Here is an 18985-nt window from a genome sequence, read left to right as displayed (position 1 = left end):
TCACCTACCAGGGAGGAGACCCTTGACAGGTGACATAGAATAGGGTTCCAGGAAAGGACCTGTTCCTAAGTGACCACTCGGTTCTCAGGTGAATACTCTACCCCAGGTACAGGCTGGATTGCAAGGCCAGTAAAAAAGAATGCCCTTCCCTGTATAGAGCCTAAGGAAAGGATACAGCGCTTCACTGAGGGGTTTCAGAACACGCCTGTACGTAGGTCAGACAAGGGCAGAAGGGAGGACAGGGCTCCTCAAGACCATCTCTAGTCAAGGAATGGGGGCTGTAGAAATACTTATCAGAGTTAGAGGTCCACTTAATCCCTCTCCATGAGGTTATTATTTTCTTAAGCCTCCTCAGTGTTCCTATCTGGTGGGAACCAATGGAAGTACTGGCCTTCAGAGCCTCACAGTCTCAGGGCCTTCACAGCCATCTTTATGGCAGCTATGCCTATATGTCCTGCAGGAAGGCCAGCCCACCTTTGGCCTGGATCACATCTTTCTCACTCTCTGGAAGACATGTCTTTCAGCCACATATGGATTGCTATGAGACCTTTCTCATGGAAGTTCTTACGCGCCAAAGACAACTCTGGGATGGTCAGGAGTGATGGCTGCTATTTTTGTTATCTGTTTGCTTTGAGACAGGGTCTCATGTAGCCTGCTGGCCTTGACCTTTCTATGTAGCTGAGAGTGACCTTGAACTGGTATTCTGATTCTCCTGCCTCTACTTCCAGAGTGTGAACTACAGGGCACCACTGTCCTGATTTATATGGTGATGGGGCAGACCTGTGTGCTAGGCAGGTCCTCTACCAACTAGGCCTCAGCCTCAGCCTCAGGGCAGTACTTTAAAATGCTTCTAGAAGTACTTCCACAAAATGTCTTAAGACAATAGGCAGAATCTATGAACCAAACATGAACAGAAAATGACAGAGCTCGTACCTTACTGTGTCTAGTGAGGGTGTTACTTCTCACCTATGCTCGTCAATAGAAAAGCACCTTTAAAAAGCTGAAAAATTCACTTGTTTAATACAAAGCTAGAGCTTTGGTTGTCTGTTTTCATCTAAGGTCAAATGGAAATACCAGTGCCACGTGACAGCAAGGGAAGAAAAATTCAGGAAGTAAACAAACTTATACTTCTTGGGAAGGTCCCAAAACTTAGGAGACCCTCTCCTCAAGTTATATAAGCACTAACAACTGCTGGAGATGAGCCAAACTGTCTGCAAGTTGTCTAAGGAACTGAAGGAACACAACTTTTCTGAGTCATCACCCATGCTGGGGTCAGAATTTCAGTGATGCAGCTGCCTTTGAGTCATCCATGTTTCAGTAAGTAACCCCACTAAATTTTGGTTCACTAAGCAAAACTTAGGTATAATCACTAATTTAGGCTGTTGTCAGTACCCTATCTGGGGTAAGCAAGCATCTGCTCACATCTCCCAAAAAGAGAACACAACAAAGCCACTCATGTAACAACTGGCAAAGACTCTAGCTGCACTCTGGCCCTGTCCTGAGAAGCTGAGAGAAGCTGGATTCAAAAGCAATTGGAATTGTTTGGTGAAGGGAATGTGAAAGCAGAACAGCATACAGGTTGTGACACGACTTCTGCCCATTGCTTTTATCAAGGTCTACAGTTAAAATGAGTGGTGAGTGGAATAGAAAGATGTGATGTGACTCACAAATGTGAGGCAAAGAGAAAGCTACCTTTGAATGTTGTGGGCTTCTGAAGCTTCAAAGCCCACCGCTAATGACACATCTCACCCAATAAGGCCACACCTCCTAATCCTTCCCAAACAGTTCCACTAACTGGGGTCACATACTCAAGCCTACGGGGAAATTCTCATTCAAACCACCTCAACCACTGAGGCATCTCTCCAGCTCAAAATGCTTAGTTTTTAAAGAAGATTTTATACATAAAAAACCAACTGGGAGAAAGCTGAGCCCATCTCTGGGCCTGAGGCACCAGCTCTGAAAGTGAGTATCCTTTGATGGTAAAACAATAAGAGCAAAAGCCCCAGGGGAAAAGTATGTCATCACAGCACAGCAAGGTCCTATAGATTCAGGCTACTGTCAACAGCAAAAGGACTTCAGTGGAGGAGAGAGAAGGATAGCAGCCTACATGGAAGACAGACAGACCGCCACATGAGGAAGCCACCTGAGGCTGGAACATGCCAGTATCAAACATGGAGTTAGGAGATAACTGTATACAAACTTGGAATGCTGCTGGGAAGGTGAGCCAATGTGATGGCTCTGCAGGAAGTTCCTTCACCATTACTGGCATCAACATGTGCTTACTGAGATCCATAAGCACAGTTGCTAAGGAAGGGAGGCAGAGAGGCTCGCAGAGAAGCAGCCCTCTCAAAGCTTGCTGGGAAGTTAAAGGAGGGATTAGCTGGCCTTATAGAGACCAGAGAAGGGAAGAAGGCAATGGATCAGCATCCAGAACCTACACAGACATCAGCACATCACTGTGGAAACAGCTTAGCAGGAAACAGATAAAGAGTGCAGAGAGGTGATTCATGGGGACTTAATGGGCCAGGCATGCAGAAAATCTCCAACCTCACTGGTGTTCCACATTAAGGAGGGGGAAGTGGGTGGATGGATGGATGGCCAACTGACTGATGATACATAAATTCTCTATAGGAATAAATAACAAAATGCTGACAAGGATGCAGGAAAGAATACAATAGCAGCATCTTACAGAGCTGCATGTGTGCCACTTCTCAAAAATCCCACTTCTGGGGAAACTCCTAGAGGAACTCACACACAGATCCAAAAGGAGATATTTACCAAGTGTTCACTGCATATATGTAGAGAAACGTAAAATATCCTAAATGTCCCCTTAATCATAGAAGAGTTATCCAAATGTTAGGACTTCTGCGATTATGGAGATCCCATCCCAAAGAAAGATATCAGCTCCATGGTCAAGTTTTAACACTATGACAAAGAAGCTACATGTCACACTACAGCACACATTGCTCATGCAAGCAAACATGCCAGCATAAAATATTAGACTATAGTGTGGTCTACACAGGATATCACAGCACATGTACCTCTTACCTCCACTGAACACAACTATAAATTCTGAACTGAATACATGCAGCAGCTACCTGGGATCTATGACAGATAACGAGCAGATGAGCTGGGGGAATGAGGATGAAGCATGAAGTACCACCAAACCACCAGCTTCCATTGGCCTGGACTCAGACTGCACAGAAGACTCCCTCTCAGTCTTATGGAGAAGAAAGAGGGGGGTCTGCTGGAGGCCACGGAGACAGGAGGAGCCCCAGGCAACTCAGGTGCTGCAGAAGAGACTGTTTCCCCACCATGGTAGCTGCAGGCAGATAAGCAGCAACCCTGCTAACACTTTAGGCCACACCAAGCCTCTGCATTCTAGATAGGGGCTAAAAGGGAGAGCCCTGGGAGAACAACAGAGCGCTACAGGCATCATAGAGTCAGCATTTCAAGAAAGGGACCCCATAGAGCTATCTGTAAATTCCCAGCCTCTCCTCAAGCTGGGCATGTGTGGACCTCACCATACACAGCAGTATTCTCTGGGCCTCTAACAAGCCCCAGTGGTACCAGGAGACACATAAGACAGCTCCACTAGCATGGGAAACACCAGGTTAAGACATTATAGACAGAGGGTTCATACTGAAACAACCCTGTGACTTGTGACTCAAATCTAACTGGACTGTTGCATTTTCCAATGACTTTATACATGAGGCTTCTAACATAATAGTTCTAATGCCCAGGATGCATCCAAAATTATTCAGCATACAAATAAAAAGAGAAAATCTCATTTCATGGGAGAAAGTAAAAGACACCAAGATGGCTCTGGTGCTGAAAGTATCTGACACAGACTTTAAAGGAGCACCTGAATTAAATAAGATAAACAGCAACGTGGGCTGGAGAGATGACTCAGCGGTTAAGAGCACTGTCTGCTCTTCCAGACGTCCTGAGTTCAATTCCCAGCAACCACATGGTGGCTCACAACCATCTATAATGTGATCTGATGTCCTCTTCTGGACTGCAGGTGTACATGCAGGCAGAGCATTGTATTCATAATAATAAATAAATATTTTTTAAAAGATAAATAGCAGCGCATAAGGTATTTGGAAGACTGTATCACAGGAAGAACCCCAACGGCCCCAAAACTTCCTGTGATGGGGCTACATGTCAGCACAGGAATGCTTGTCTTGTGAAAAGCATTAGGTGCCATTCCCAGACCTGGCCCCCCCCCACACCAAAAAAAAAAAGCAGAAAATTTCCTGGCCTAATCCCCAAGTCTATATATACATCACACTCTGATAAAGTTAAATTATATGGCAATGGAGGCTGTGCAGATGCAATCACAGTTACTAATCAACAGGCTCTGAGCTGATTAAAAAGGTTTATCCAATATGCCTAATCTAAACACATGAGCCCACAGAAAGAGAGATGACTCCAGGGCTTGGAGCAACAGAGAAAGTCTGATACACACTGTGATGGATAATCATTATCAACTCAACTGGACTTAGAACCACCATGGAACAGCAACTCTGAGGATGTTTCCAGAAGGCTTGAAAGGGAAGACGCACCCTAAATACAAGTGGTACCATCCCATGGTCTGGGGTCCTAGACTGAATCAAAAGGATAAAATAGGCTGGTGAGATGGTTCAGTGGGTAAATATTTCCCACTAAGCCTGCCTGGCCTGTATTCAGTTCTTGAAGCCCACATAGCAGAGAGAACTGATGCCCATTAGTTGTCCTCTCAGCTCCACATGCATGCTATAGCATGCTCACAAATTCATGAGGAGCACACATGTGTACACAGATAAGTAAGTAAGTAGTTAAAACAGAGCTGAGTATCAGCATTCTCTGTTTCCTGACTATGGATGCCATGTGACCAGCTGCCTCATGTTGCTGCCACAATGCCTTCCCTACAGCGAGGGACTGCACCCTTAAACTATGAACATAAACAAGGCCTTCCTTCCTTAGCCTGCTTTCGTTACAGGAACCAGAAAGGTAAGTAACATGGATACCAATTATAAGAAGCTCTGTAGCATGACAGTGGGGCCATGGGAGAAAGTCAGTCCTGGACGGAGCTCAGCTGACCAACTGAAAGAAGAGAACAAGAGAGCAGACCTTCCAGAGCCCCACCTTGATTTGGGCCGTGTGAGACAACCAGCAGAGGACCTGGTCAAGCCAGTTCAGAGCCTGGCCTACAACACTGAGATACTAAATGGAAATCTGTCATCATTTGTTACAATTATTTTTTTTAAAAAACTACAAATTTGAGTACCTGGGTAAGAAACTGCAATAGTAAACACCCACTGAAGTTCATTCTGAGTAACTAGTAACACAACCCTGAAATATTTAGGGTCCACTGATCACTCTAAGGGGTAAATGTTCCTTTTCTTGATTCCTTTTTTCCTGAAATACTATTTAACCCAAGAGTCAGCAGGCTGAAGCAGAGGGGATGTGAGTTCAAGGCCAGCTGGTGCTACATTATCAACCCTATCTCAAATAAAATTAGATAAAATATAACACATCTCGTTAGTCCTCAGGCAGTTTGCTTGGTTTTTAAAACTGCTAGATCAACTGCATTTACTTAAAAGAAAGGCTCCATCAGCATGTTCTAACCCCAGGCACGCTAAGAGGCTGTGAGCTGTTATCTACATACACTTTGAGTTTGGTGCACTGGCCAGGCTTCAAGTCCCCCAGCAGCTGCAGCATGGTGTCCAAGAGCACTCGGCTGGAGTTCACCAAGAATTCCCGACCACATGCAATGGCAGCAACATCTGTAGAAGACAGAAGAAATCATAAGATCACAGGGTAGCACAGAGCACACAGCGTGGGCAGAAAGGAGCGACTCCACAAAGCTTCCCTCTCACCCCCACACACACTATGGCATTTTCACTGTGGCCTCCACAGTGCTGCTATCCCTACTGAACGGCTCTAGTAGCTGAAAGGTACAAACCTCTGTGATACAAACCCACTTACGCAGTGCACCACCAGCGTTTGAAACCTTTTCAGGCAAAAAATGCAAGTTGCCCTTCTAGCAGGCTCATGAGAGTTTACATGTCCTACTGTGTGAAAAAGCCAAATGAGTCTGAATGGTGGGCAATAGGCTCTTCCACCTTCTAGCTGACTGCCTGCTTCGTGGTATACCAACCAGAAATTGAAGCAGCCTACATTCATAACCTAGCAAAGCAACAGACCACATGGAGTGTAGACCTCTGAGGTCACCTGCACAGAGAACACATCATCAAATGTACAAATCCAGCCTTCAAGGCCTGACGCTGGACCTGTCTAAGGAGACTTAGACAGGATGACTGGAAGGACAGATGATGTGACATACAGAGAGCTGCCCTGCTTCAGCCAAAGTGCCAGCCAAGCCAGCGTACTGGACTCCCAGCACCCATTCAACAGGAAGTACCATTGGGGGCTGGAGAAATAGCACAGCAGTTAAGAGCACTGGCTGCTCTTCCAGAAAACCTTGGTCCAATTTCAAGCACCCACATGATGGCTCACAACCATCTGTAACTCCAGTGCTAGGGGATCTAACAGCCTCTTCTAGTTTCCACAGGTACCAGGCACATGTGACACATAGACATATATACAGGCAAAACACTCATACACATAAAAATACATCTTAAAAAAATAAGTTTGAGGCCACCCTGGTCTACAAATCAAGTCCAGGCCAACCAAGGCTACACAGAGAAATCCTGTCTCAAAATAACAGATATAAATAAATATGTACCAGCAACTTTTAAGAGACTTTTTAAAAGACTGACTTATTTACTATGCAAACAGTGTTCTGCTTGCATGATAAATAAAGTGGAGAGTGACCAAAAACATCCACTGTCAACTCAGGCCTCTACACACAAGTGCACACACATGCTCTTGCACATACAACTGTATAAATATGTGAATATGCATATACACATAATAATTATGCAATGAAAAGAAGGTGATTTTTCCTTGTAGTAACAGCAAAAATTAATCCAGCAAGTACACAGGATAAAGCAGAGGTGAGAGGCCACTATTTAACCACTTTGCCAACTTCAGGAAAAAGAGTGTCCATGCACACTGGTGCTACTCTCTACTAAGAATCACTGGTCTCTGGTTTATTGCTCACATTTTCGAGGGTTGGAGTATTACTTTTAATTTATTGTTTGAAACAGAATCTTGTTATGTAGCCAAGGGTGGCCTCAAATTCTTAATCCTCCTGCCTCAAGGCCTCCCAAATGTTGAAACTGCAGGCTTGTGCCACCATGCCCAGATCCTCCATAGTTTTGCTATAAAATTCTTTTGCCATTTCTTCAGTGAGAGGTTCCATTTATTAGCTTCCAGGGAAAATTTACTGAAAAAGCACAATTTTAGAGTCCTTTGAGTGGAGTTTAGTTTTAAGCTCAGCTCACAGCTTTTGCCTTAGCCAGTCATGAGTAAAACAGCAAGGATTCCAAGTGACAAGCAGTTAAATGTACAATCTGGAGCTTTTATTCTTTTATGTATAAAAATAAATAGCAACCAACCAACAACCAAATCTGTGTTTCCTTTAAATCAGTTATTTCTAATAAGTGATAAGGAACGAACACACACACACCTACCTGTAATTATCAACCCTGTTATATGGCACTGTATCTAAAAATTACCTACTTGTTACAATTCCAGCCAATGCAAATACAAACTGATTTTCATCAGAATCAACCTCCTTGATGTCCCCATCCAATGACTTCACAAAACTCTCCATTGTCTGACCAGTGATATTGAAAAACTTCAATGCTTTGTCCTAAAAATAAAAGAACAGACATGTCACATCTTTCCTTAGAAACCAGTGTAACATTTTGAAAATTCAAAAAACAAAAACAGATAAATAAATAAAATAACAATAACATAACATAAATAAAATAAAATAACAAGCTAGTGTAACAAATGTGCAAGCCATATAGAAGAAAGAAGGGTACAATTACAGAAGCAATCATAAGAGACCTGTGCCACCACTCAAAGTTCCCAGGGAGGAAAGCAGTCAATGCTAGTGTCACACCTGGCCAGTGGCGAGAATAAATGACTTTTGAGTGTTCAGCCGTAAGTGAGACATCTATATCAAGCCCACACACCAAGGCTTGGGGAACATCACAGAAGACTGGCTGGAAAGAAGGTCAGAGTTGGAGGATAAAAAGGAGTGCTGTGAAGTGCTCTCCTCCAGACGTGACAGGACCATTGCACTAATGAGCTCACAGCAGCTGTGCAACCTCCACAAGACCTGCACAAATCGAGTCAGTGCACACTCTAGCCTCACCTTGCCTTACTGAGGAGTGGTAACAACCGATGGGTGCTGGGGAGTCACCGCTCTTCAGCACTGTGTGCACTGCTAGGTCCCTGCTCTGGTGGATGGCCCCACACACATGCACATGCAGGCAGCACTAATTGGACTTAGTGATGTACGAATAAAAAAGGAAGTGAAAGGAGGAAATAGGGGACCTGGGTTATCTATGACTGAGATATACTGTGTATATCTCTCTGTTCCAGCACCCAAGGGGAGTTTCTCTGTACTAACCACTTCAATGTTATACATAACTCACACTGCTCATGTATGCTTTACCTCATGGGCAATATAGTAACTAAAATGTTGTATTATTTGACATATATATGCATCTAATGTATGTATAGTATTTATATATGTGCATGTTAGGAAACTTCCCATAAGGAGAGGAATTTGATGGGACTGGATGAGTTGGTAGAAATGGCAGAAGATGGTAAGGACAGTTCTAAGAGACAGGATCAGTTGAATCAAGGGTATAGGGTCAGAAGTCTGTCTTGCTTTAGGATCGAGGGGAGGTCATTTGATGGAGTGGAGAGTTCATACGCTGAAGCAGTGGGAGAGAAAGCTTATTGGGCATTGGGATGCCATTTTGTGATAGGAGATAAGTGGACGCTGGCTTTGCCCTGAGGGCTGGCGGGCTGTGGCGTCTTCAGGTGCTGAGTGGTAGGGCGTGGGCACATGATTATGAGTGAACGAGGGCTAGGGCTGAGGCGTGCAGCTCTCTGCAGGGCAGCTGGGGAAAAGGAGATTCGTGGGAGCTGTGTGATGAAGACAGATGTGGTGTCAGGGTGCAGCTGACAGCTGAGGGAGGAAAGCACCTGCAGCAGGTTGCGTTTAACTCTGGAGAAGGAATAGAGTGGAGGGGGTGTTTGGCAGAAAGCCAGAGACACACTAGTTACCACTTTGAGGGCAGTGTACGAGGGAGGTCTTAAATGTCCTATAAAAAGTTTTGTTAAAGTGTAATTTCTAGGGCTGCATGAGACTTTGTCTTAAAAATAGAAATAATTTGATGTAATTTCCCCACTGGACTTTCACAAGTCATTTGTTTCTTAGATTTCTAGAGTTGGGAGACCCAACTCTAGTCCAGTCTCAGACTGTCCTGTCACCCAGGAGGTTCCTTAGGCTGTTCTCTCAGGCTTTGTTGTTTGTTTTTACATTCTAAAATGTGCCTTGGTTGTGAATGACTCCTGACAGTTTTATGCACACATACATGCATGTGCTTATTTTACACAGCCCCAGAGCACCAGGTGACACAATGAACAGCAGGCATCTGGCCACCATCTGATGAATGAATCTTACAAATTTAGAGCATGGCAGGGCTCAGCATTCAATGTCACAGCAGACATGCTGTCTCTTCCAGTCACAAGGCACATTCAACAGTGCCAGACAACTTACTCCTCCAAGAATGGCTTTGACAACGTCCTCACTGCTGGAGACTCCCCAGAGGAGGGTACAGGTGACTGCTCCCATTTGTGTACAGTACTCTGCCTGCTGGAGGAGCTGCTGTTTTGCCTCATTCAGCTGCTGTCGAAGAGCCAACTTCTCCTAAATTCACAACAAAGTAAAACAAGAAAACAGATACTAGTATTCAATCTCAAAAATGTTTTTCAAATGTTGTTTTTCACAATGATATTCATCAGAAAGAAAGCATTTAGACACTTCCAGCGTGCCTTCCTGGGGACTAGTTTGCTCATGCGACAGCCTTCACTGTGGGTGCTACATAGGGCAGGCTTGAATTGCTGAGTAGTGACTGTGAGTTTAAACAATTAAAAAAACGTATTTTTTTCAATACTGTAAAAAGAAAAAAGAAAGAAAGAAAGAAAGCATTTAGAATTCTAGAAAGCAGCTGTAAGTAGAATCTAGCCCTTACTGAGCCACAGTCCACATCTAACAGTTAAGTTCCAAGCTTAGAGAAGAGGACACGGCTGCTTCACAGCTTACGGATAACTACAAAGAGCTAAATTCATCCATTCAAGTAAAGAGGAAACTAGAGAGGCTTGGGTGACCACACCCACAGCAGCACTTCCAGACTCTGGAGCAAAGCAGCAACCTAGCATGCCGCCCACGCTACACAGCATTTCTACTGAAGAAGCTTGTCGTTGCCAAAGATTCACTCCACCGGCAGACACCACATGGAGTTTAGCAAAGAAACTGTAGGAAATCTCCTAGGCCAGTGGTTCTCAACCTGAGGGGCGCAACCCCTTTGGGGGTTAAATGACTCTTTCACAGAAAACGCAGATATTTACATTATGATTCATAACAGTAGCAAAGTTACAGCTATGCAGTAACAAGGAGATAGTTTTAAAGCTGGGGTCACTACAACACGAGGAGCTGTATTAATGGGCTGCAGTGTTAGGAAGGCTGAGAACCGCTGCGCTCATCAGGCATCATGAGGACGCCCTCATCAGAGTGTCATTGAAGGTGCTAGAAAATACGAGAAGCATATATGCTGTGAAATGATACCAGATCAGGCAGGAAGGCTGTGGAGGCGGGTACCTCAGACACGCTCAGTGCAAGACCATGAAGGCAGGGAGGGTTTCCTGCCCTCCCTCTAACAGGGCCTGGAACACCTGAAGCTGGGCCGGACACAGACAGGAGCATTAAGGGAAGAAGACAACCGCTCTCCTAAAGACTCTCCCGTCGGCACATCCCGAGGAGTTCTCTTCAGGTGACTGATGCAAGCTTCTCCTCCTCCCCAATGACCGTGCTTCTCTGGTGCTACAACTCCCTTTAAGGAGACAGCATTTCCTGAGAGATGAACTGGAACGGGGGTGTCCCTCAGTTGCAGAGCACTTGCCTGTCATACATAACATCTTGGGTTCTACCCCCAGCACCACCAAAGAGGGAACAATAAACTGAAAAATATGAAAACCTAGGTAAATTCATTTATATCAAACATAATTAGTTCAACCACAATTTAAATTATATTAGGTTTTTTTTTTCTTTTAAAGAAGTCAATATGCAAATAATGATAAGAAAGGGGCTTTTTGCCTGGGATTTCAAGAGAATCAGGGATGGGAATGGAGAGATGGCTCAATGGTTAAGAGCACTGTCTGGTCTTGCAGAGGACAGAGTCAATTCCTAGCAACACACTGTGGCTAGCAATGGCTGTAACTCCAGTTCCAGGGTCCAACACCTTCTTCTGACCTTCATGAGTACCAGGCTTGCACATGATACACATTAAATACATGCAAGCAAAATAATCATGCATATATAATAAAGAAACTAAAATTTTTAAAAATCAAAAAATGTAAAACTATGTGTTTTTCAGGTCTGACTTAATGCAGTCTGGATTTCTAGACTGCCCTTCACACATATGTAACTGAGCTGACAAAGAAATGGGTTTCATCATGGCAGATAGATAGATAGATAGATAGATAGATAGATAGATATGTGCATATCTCATTTCTTCCCTCTATCACATTCACAGTCAATAGGGGAGATAAATAAATACACCCATACTTAGTTGTTTTCAGTTAACTTTCCTCACTCTCACACAGTTCAGAATCCTGACCGTGAAATGGTACCACCCATATTCAGAGAGGGTCTTCCACGCCACCTAGATTAATGCAATCGAGACAACCCCGCAGACATGAACTGATCTAGACAACCACTCCTCTCTTCCCAGGCAATTCTGGGTTGTATCACATCACAACATCATACTGGCAAACTGTCATGCTTTTGAAGCTTACTGAAAGAATAGTGGGAAAGGGCAAGCCCTCCCTTGTCTCAGACTCCAACATGTTTATGTGAAATGTCCTCCAAAATTTGCCCTGCCCTGGGTCAGCCCTCTCTCTCCAGCTCTGTAACAAGGAAAAACAGCAAGTAGCTAAGGGGATTAAAAACACTGTGTCCTTGAGAACAGTGAGAAGATGAACCCTTTCCAACAGAGGTTATTACTGTTGACCCACAGTGTAACACGCCTTCAGAGGGAACTAAATGGAGAGCCCTCCAACCAGTAGCTCCAGCTGTTTCACCCTCAGTCCATTTCCTCTGGTGTTGCAAGCCTCCACTGAATGATGCTACCATTGTTTGCTCTCCATCAGACTACACCAGCCACATTTGATGATGTTATCTGCTACTTGCTGTTTGTTCTTTTACTTTTGCTTGCTACATACTTAAAATCATTTATTTAAAACTGCAAGTACAGAACTTTTAAAATATATCACAACAAAAATCCTGATCCATTTTTTAAAAAGTGATAGGGTGAATTTCAACATTCAAACTTCAACCAGGCATAGTAGTACACACGTAATCCCAGCACTCAGACGTCAAAGGACAGAATTGACAGAATACATAGCAATATTCTGTCAAGGGTGGGGGAGGGAAGCCAAAAGCTAAGAAAAATGTATCCAACACATATAAAGGCCTGCCATACATACTTGCAGGTTCCAGATCCTCTGATTCAGCTGATAGAGGTCTAAAGCTACCACACCTGACTTTTTGGGTAGGTGCTACCAATTGAACTCAGTGCCTCATGCTCACACAGCAAGTACTTTACCAAATGACCCATCCCCCTGGCCCAAGTATAGTAACAATTTATACAGCATTTTCATTGAATTAGATAGCACAAACAATTTAATAAATTAAGGCATGTATGTGTAGGCTGTATGCAAATACTGCATGTATTCATAGAAAGGTCCTGAACACCCTAGGACTATCCACCAGGGGTCCTGGAACTGATTCCACTCAGATGCAAAAGGACCACTGTATCTGAAAGAGGACAAATAATCCAATCAAACAGGGAGGAAGTGTTGGGTTCTGTGCGTACTAGGGCAGGAAGCATCATTAGTCTTACTCAGCTGTGACCCCCTACAAGCTACAGTAATGACTGGCCTGGCAAGGTAGACAGACACGCTGGTGCAATAGTGGCAAAAATGGTATGGCGGTACCCAACCACTTTCTTGTTAGATTCAAATCTCACTCCACAAGACAAAATCCATTTCGTGGTACTGACTGTTAAATGGGTCTAAGTCCTAGGCCCTGGGGAAGAACAGTACAACTATTCTGTTAAATGGGCACAGTAATAACCTACCCCTACACTCTTATCTTCATACCTAAAGATTAGTGCTTCTCTCAAGCCTTATTAGAGAAGCTTCTTTTTGGAAAATATGGCAACTAATACAGAGACCTACAACTGGTCAGCATGAGAGTGCTCAGCTCTAAATAGGACATGTATACCTCAGATACACAGAGAGAGAGAAAGAGAGGGGGGGAGGGAGGGAGGGAGGGAGGGAGGGGGAGAGGGAGGATATGACTGACTCAGGGATCATTGTAGAAGAGAGGGAAGAACAATTTTAAGAGCCTGAAGGAATAGAGTTTGTATCAAAACTGTATGTGCTGGACAGGACAGTGCAGCTGCACACATGAACTCATGGTACTCATGGACATGTGCAAGGCTTGCACAAGGTCAAGTCAGCCCAAACCCCAGCATGGATGAGGAGGACCTCATGAGATCCCACCACTATCTGAAGGGCTATTAGCAGCTGATGGCTGCTGGAAGAAGGGAAGCAATGACTTCACCGATACGGCCCCTTGAATCTCCTGTAGATACCCTCACACCCATCTACAGACAACACTCAGTGGGCATTAGGAGAGGTGGGGGACAGTGTGAGAGCCAGAGAGCAAGTGCAAGCTCAAGAGTACACACGAAGCTGGGAGGAAAAAGTGATGCAGGTATGACAGGAGAAGAATTAGAGGGGAAGGGATAGGGGTGGAGTTGATCCAAACATGTTATATGTATGAATACATATTACATAAAACATTGTATAAACTTTTAAAACAAGTATCAAATAGCGATCCCTTCTAAAATCTTTGTATAGTTCATTTCAGATTTTAGCTGGATTATACTACCACCTAAGTTTTCTTTAAGAGGTTTCTTGAAGGGCTGGAGAGATGGCTCATTATTTAAGAGCGTATACTGCTCCTGCTGAGGTCCCAGATTCCATTCCCATGTAATAACAACAACAACAACAACAACCTTTAACTCAAGTTCCAGGGAATCTGACCCTCTCTTCTGGCCTCCAAGGGCACCTTACACACATGATGCACATAAACTCACACAGGCACACATACACATAAATTTAAAAATAGTTTTTAAAGTTTCTTGAAACATTAAATTAATGTTTGCAACAGCTTCCTTTTTACCATCTTAAAATAGCAGCTCTTTCTTAACAAATTAAGAATATAGAAAGTAAAATATTAACAGAAAACTGACAGTTTCTATCTTAGGTGATTTGCTAATGGGGAAAGGTACACGCCATCAGATAAAAGTGCATGCAGCCAAACATGCTGGTGAATGCCTTTCATTCCAGCGCTTGAGAGGCTGAGGAAGATCAAAATTCAGTGCCAGCCTAAGCTACATAGAGTTGAAGGCCGCTCAGGCTCCATAGCAAGATTCCATCTCAAAAATAAACAAACAAACAAAGAGGAGGAACAGCAGCTGCAGTTGCCTTTCAGTAAACGGCTGTACTGCATGATGGAGTGATCAGGGTCTCAAGCACGTCAAGCACTACAAGCACTATCACTGTCCTAGTGCTCTGGCCGTAGTGGAAATGAGGGATATTTTAGTTTCAACTATTTTTCTATTTCCAGTCAAGTTTCCTATTGAACAGCTCACTGGTTGAACAGGGATAAGCAAGCTGGCTAAAATAAGGCCACTTGTCCCTGGCAGCTGTCTTTTCTGTAGCCGTCTGTGGTCCCTGCCCAGGCCTGTATAGATCATGAGGCACGAACTGGAAGCTTATTTTAGAGATGAGGAACCAGGAAAGAATCCAGCAACTAGAAGACTGAATTAGTCTACTGCCAATAAGTGCTTCAGTGTGGGTAAAAGTCGTTATGAAGAGACAGAAATGGGGCTGGACGTAGTGGCGCACACCTTCAATCCCAGCACTTGGGAGGCAGAGGCAGGCAGATCTCTGTGAGTTTGAGGCCAGCCTGGTCTACAAAGCAACTCCAGGACAGCCAAGGATACACAGAGAAACCGTCTCAAAAAAAAACGAAAGAAAGAAAGGAAGGAAGGAAGGAAGGAAGGAAGGAAGGAAAAGAAAAGACAAGACAGAAATGACTGGATCTAGTATGTAAGAAAAGCATGGAATCAAAAACATGAGTGTGTTATGCAAGTGGCAGTTCCTGTTCCCCTTGGGGCTCTTATGCAGGGGCTTTGCTAAAACTAATGACGTCATTTCCTCTCCTTCAGTGCACCGACTAAGCTGGATCATGGGAAGAGAGCTGAGACTGGATGCCTGCTCTTGGGGTGCAGAGGCTGCCCAGAGGAAGGGTCTTGGCCAGGGCAAAAGACCTCAGCACTGTAGGACAGGCACAGCTATTGGGAATACAGAACACCTGGGAAGAACTTAGCTCTATTTGTTTGGAGTTTGTTTTTGGAACGAGTCTTATGTAGCCCAGGCAGATCTCGAACTCACTATGAAACAGGATGACCTTGAGCTTCTGACCCTCCTGCCTCTAAGTTCCAAGCGCTAGCTGTACACTCTATAGAGTACTAGAGATGAGTCCAAGGCCTCGGTCATGGTAAGCACTCTGCTAGCACAGTCCAGCTCCCACCCCTCCTCAGTCTGATCTACCTGTTCACAATGTGTCTGCCCCACACGCCTTTTCAGTACTGACCTGGTATGTTGTTAGTCTTCCACTACTGACAAATGCCTGACAGAACAATGTAACCCCAGGCTATACTCTGGCCTGTAGACTGATCACCGACCTGCCCTCAAGGCACTTTTTCTATAGTCTTGGTACATACAATGGTGCTAATCTCTAATGATTCTCCATCCATTTATTGGTCCCAACTTTAAATGTGATTTTTTTTTAAAGCCAGTTTTTAAAATTTTTCTGCCCTGGTTTTTGCTCTAAATGCTCATTATAAATCAGGCTAAAACTGGGCAGCAAAACCCGTGAGCCCAAATGCTAGACTACCTTAAAATTTCCTTTTTGGAGAGATTGGTAAGATTGTGAGAACCACAGGGCCACGAAGTCCACTGTGAAACTGGGTCTTCTTCTAAACATGGCAAGGAAGCTATATCACCAAAGAATTTACAATATGGCTGCCTAAACAAGGCCTAAACAGTTGTAACACCAGTTGACACACTACTGTGAGTGAGGAGAGCTCCCAGGGCCTGCTCCTACATGAAGAACTACAAGCAATTTACAGCTGCTGAGAGGAGAGTTAGTCTTCCCCAGGCAGCGGCCCCTGACTATCCATACCAAGTGGTCAGCCCTAACTCACATACATGCAAGCATACAATAACTGATTCAGCAAGCTGCATTTTATTCATGGATATATGTATGTATGTACATGTGTATTTGTATAACACTGATAATCAAAGAGAAACAGGTCATGAATTTGAGAGGGAGCAGGGATTGGGAGACATGAGAAGAGTAATAAAGAAAAAAAGTGGAAGGAGAAATTATGCAATACTTTAATTAAAAGTAAAATGCTTCTCTCAGATGCCTCGCTCAGTTACCTTTGAACTCAGCCTCCCGTGAAGTCTCAGAGCACAGACACAAGCAAGGCCAGTTCCCTGCCATAATGGAGCGTGGCTGGAACAATTCCAATGGAATCCTTGAGTCCAGTCTCCACTCTGTGTTTCTAGCCTTCTGAGCTCCCGCCATAATCCTCATTAAGCTCTACTCACAGTATTTTACGAGTTTTCTAGCTCACATGTCCAGTTTTCCAAATCCCTCCTACAAACTAGCTCCAACGCTCACAAACCACATGGCCAGGTTAGTCACAGCAATGGCCCTGCTCCAACACCAACACTCTGTATAAAGCCGAGTATTTCTATTGCTGTGGCAAACACCTAGGAGAAAAAAAAATCAAAATGAAGAAAACTTCATCTGACTCACAATTTCACAGACCTCAGACCATAGTCACCTGTGGATGTCAAGGAATTCACTATGTGGCCCTGGCTGGCCTTGAACTCAGAGGTCCGCTCACTCTTGCTTCCAAGCACTGGGATGTATTTTCAACGCCTATCAACTCCTTCTTGCCTACTGGCCAACTTTAGGCCGTAGTGTTTAGTCTGAAACTAACCAGACTGCCTTGCAGTTTATCACCTGAGCTTAATGGAATATAGCAAAACTACAACTTCAACTTTGTGTTGTTCACACAAAACCTAATCCAGACTTAAGAATGTGTTCTTTCCTACCATGTACTGCTTGCTCAGCATTAAAATACCAGCCAACTCTACCAGTTTTCAAAAACCTTGGCTACAGCCACAAACATTCAGAATCCCTTAAGACATTAGCACCTGGGCAGTATGGCCCTGGGCCAGCTAGTCAATCTCTTGTACAGTAGTAGTACCTGCTGATATGCCTGTGGTGGAAACACATGGACACAAATGGCTGTGTACCTGCCAGCACACAGCAAATATCCAAAACACACCAGCTGCCACTGCTTAGCACTATTATTGGTTTACTATTTTAAAGTACAATGATATGCAAGCCCAAATTTTTACAAATGGAAGCAAAGAACTAGTTTTATAAGGGATTAAGGAACATATGCCATCCAATTGTAAAAATATTTTCAAGACTATTACAGGGGCTAGAGGGGTACCTCGGCAGTTAAAAGCACTTGCTGCTCTTACAGAGTACTTGGGTTCAGTTCCAGCACCCACATGGCAGCTTACTCCATGTTCCAGGGGATCTGATACCCTCTTCTGGCCTCTGGGAAAACCAGTCCCAAACATGATGCACAAACATACATGCAAGCAAAATACTTGTGCACATAAATTTTTTAAAATATAGTCACCCTTCCTGTAAGTGGCCAGAGGTGACCTGTGAAGATACTTCACTATTCACTTGACCCAGAAAACCCTATAAAATCATGCTAATCAAGAGGTTCAAATCTTAGCCAGGCACACCTTTAATCCCAGCACAAACAAAAAAAGGTTCACATTTTCGTGTTCACTTTAAGAACACCTGGAAAACTGCCCAAGCCATCAAGGATAAGTATCTGAAAGATGTCACTTTAAAGAAGCAATGTGTGCCATTCTGGTGGTATAACAGTGTAGCAGAGAGATGTGCCCAGGCCAAACAGTGGAGCTGGACTCAAGAGTCGGTGGCCAAAAAAGAGGGCTGAATTTTTGCTGCACATGCCTAAAAATGCACAAAGTAATGTTGAACTTAAAGGTTTAGATGTAGATTCCCTGGTCATTGAACACATCCAGGTGAACAAGCGCCCTAAGATGCGCCAATGAACTTACAGAGCCCATGGCAGTTTAACCCGTGCATGAGCTCCCCCTGCCACACTGAGATGATCCTCACTGAAAAGGAGCAGACTGTTCCAAAGCCAGAGGAGGAGGTGGCACAGAAGAAAGATATCCCAGAGGAAACTAAAGAAACAAAAACTGATGGCACAGGAATAAACTCAGCATAAAAGAGATGCAGATAAAAGTAAAGGTCTTCTAATGGTATTTATTTATAAGCAGATTGTCTCAGAGATTACCTGTTAATCAGCTCTATTAGATAAATAAACCCTGTTGGGAGAGATGTGTTTTAACATGAGAAAAAGAAAAATATAGTCTCCCCAATAGTAAAATAAAATTAGCCATTTGCTGAGTTTCAATGAATCATGCCCAAATTAATTAGACTGTTTTTGTTTTACTTTGTTTGAGACATGGTCTCCCTATGTAGCCCTAGCTGCCCTGGAACTCACTATATAGGCCAGACTGG

General features: G+C 43.9%; 1 protein-coding gene and 1 pseudogene across 7 annotated transcripts in view; one reads left to right on the top strand and one right to left on the bottom strand.

The window, feature by feature from the left end:
• The window catches only part of HSF2BP (heat shock transcription factor 2 binding protein), an 82298-nt gene that overhangs the window by 47481 nt on the left and 15832 nt on the right, over positions 1-18985 (bottom strand). For 5 of the 6 annotated variants that reach the window (XM_084752491.1, XM_084752490.1, XM_084752492.1 and 2 more), the window contains 3 exons: positions 9695-9844; positions 7633-7765; positions 5654-5771 (listed from right to left, as the gene is read on the bottom strand). In XM_084752491.1, coding sequence (XP_084608617.1) covers positions 5654-5771; positions 7633-7765; positions 9695-9844 — 401 coding nt within the window. Of the gene's footprint in view, positions 1-5653; positions 5772-7632; positions 7766-9694; positions 9845-10762; positions 11359-18985 lie in introns of those variants that run through there. The other variant, XM_084752495.1, reaches the window with a different exon arrangement.
• On the top strand, positions 17572-18678 carry LOC311580740 (large ribosomal subunit protein uL22-like; annotated as a pseudogene). Its single transcript has 2 exons — positions 17572-17605; positions 18187-18678. The product of its transcript is annotated as a large ribosomal subunit protein uL22-like (transcript).

The sequence above is a fragment of the Acomys minous genome (genome assembly GCF_964271855.1).
Source record: "Acomys minous genome assembly, chromosome: 13".
Classification (NCBI taxonomy): Eukaryota; Metazoa; Chordata; class Mammalia; order Rodentia; family Muridae; genus Acomys; species Acomys minous.
This window is presented reverse-complemented; position numbering and strand designations above follow the sequence as displayed.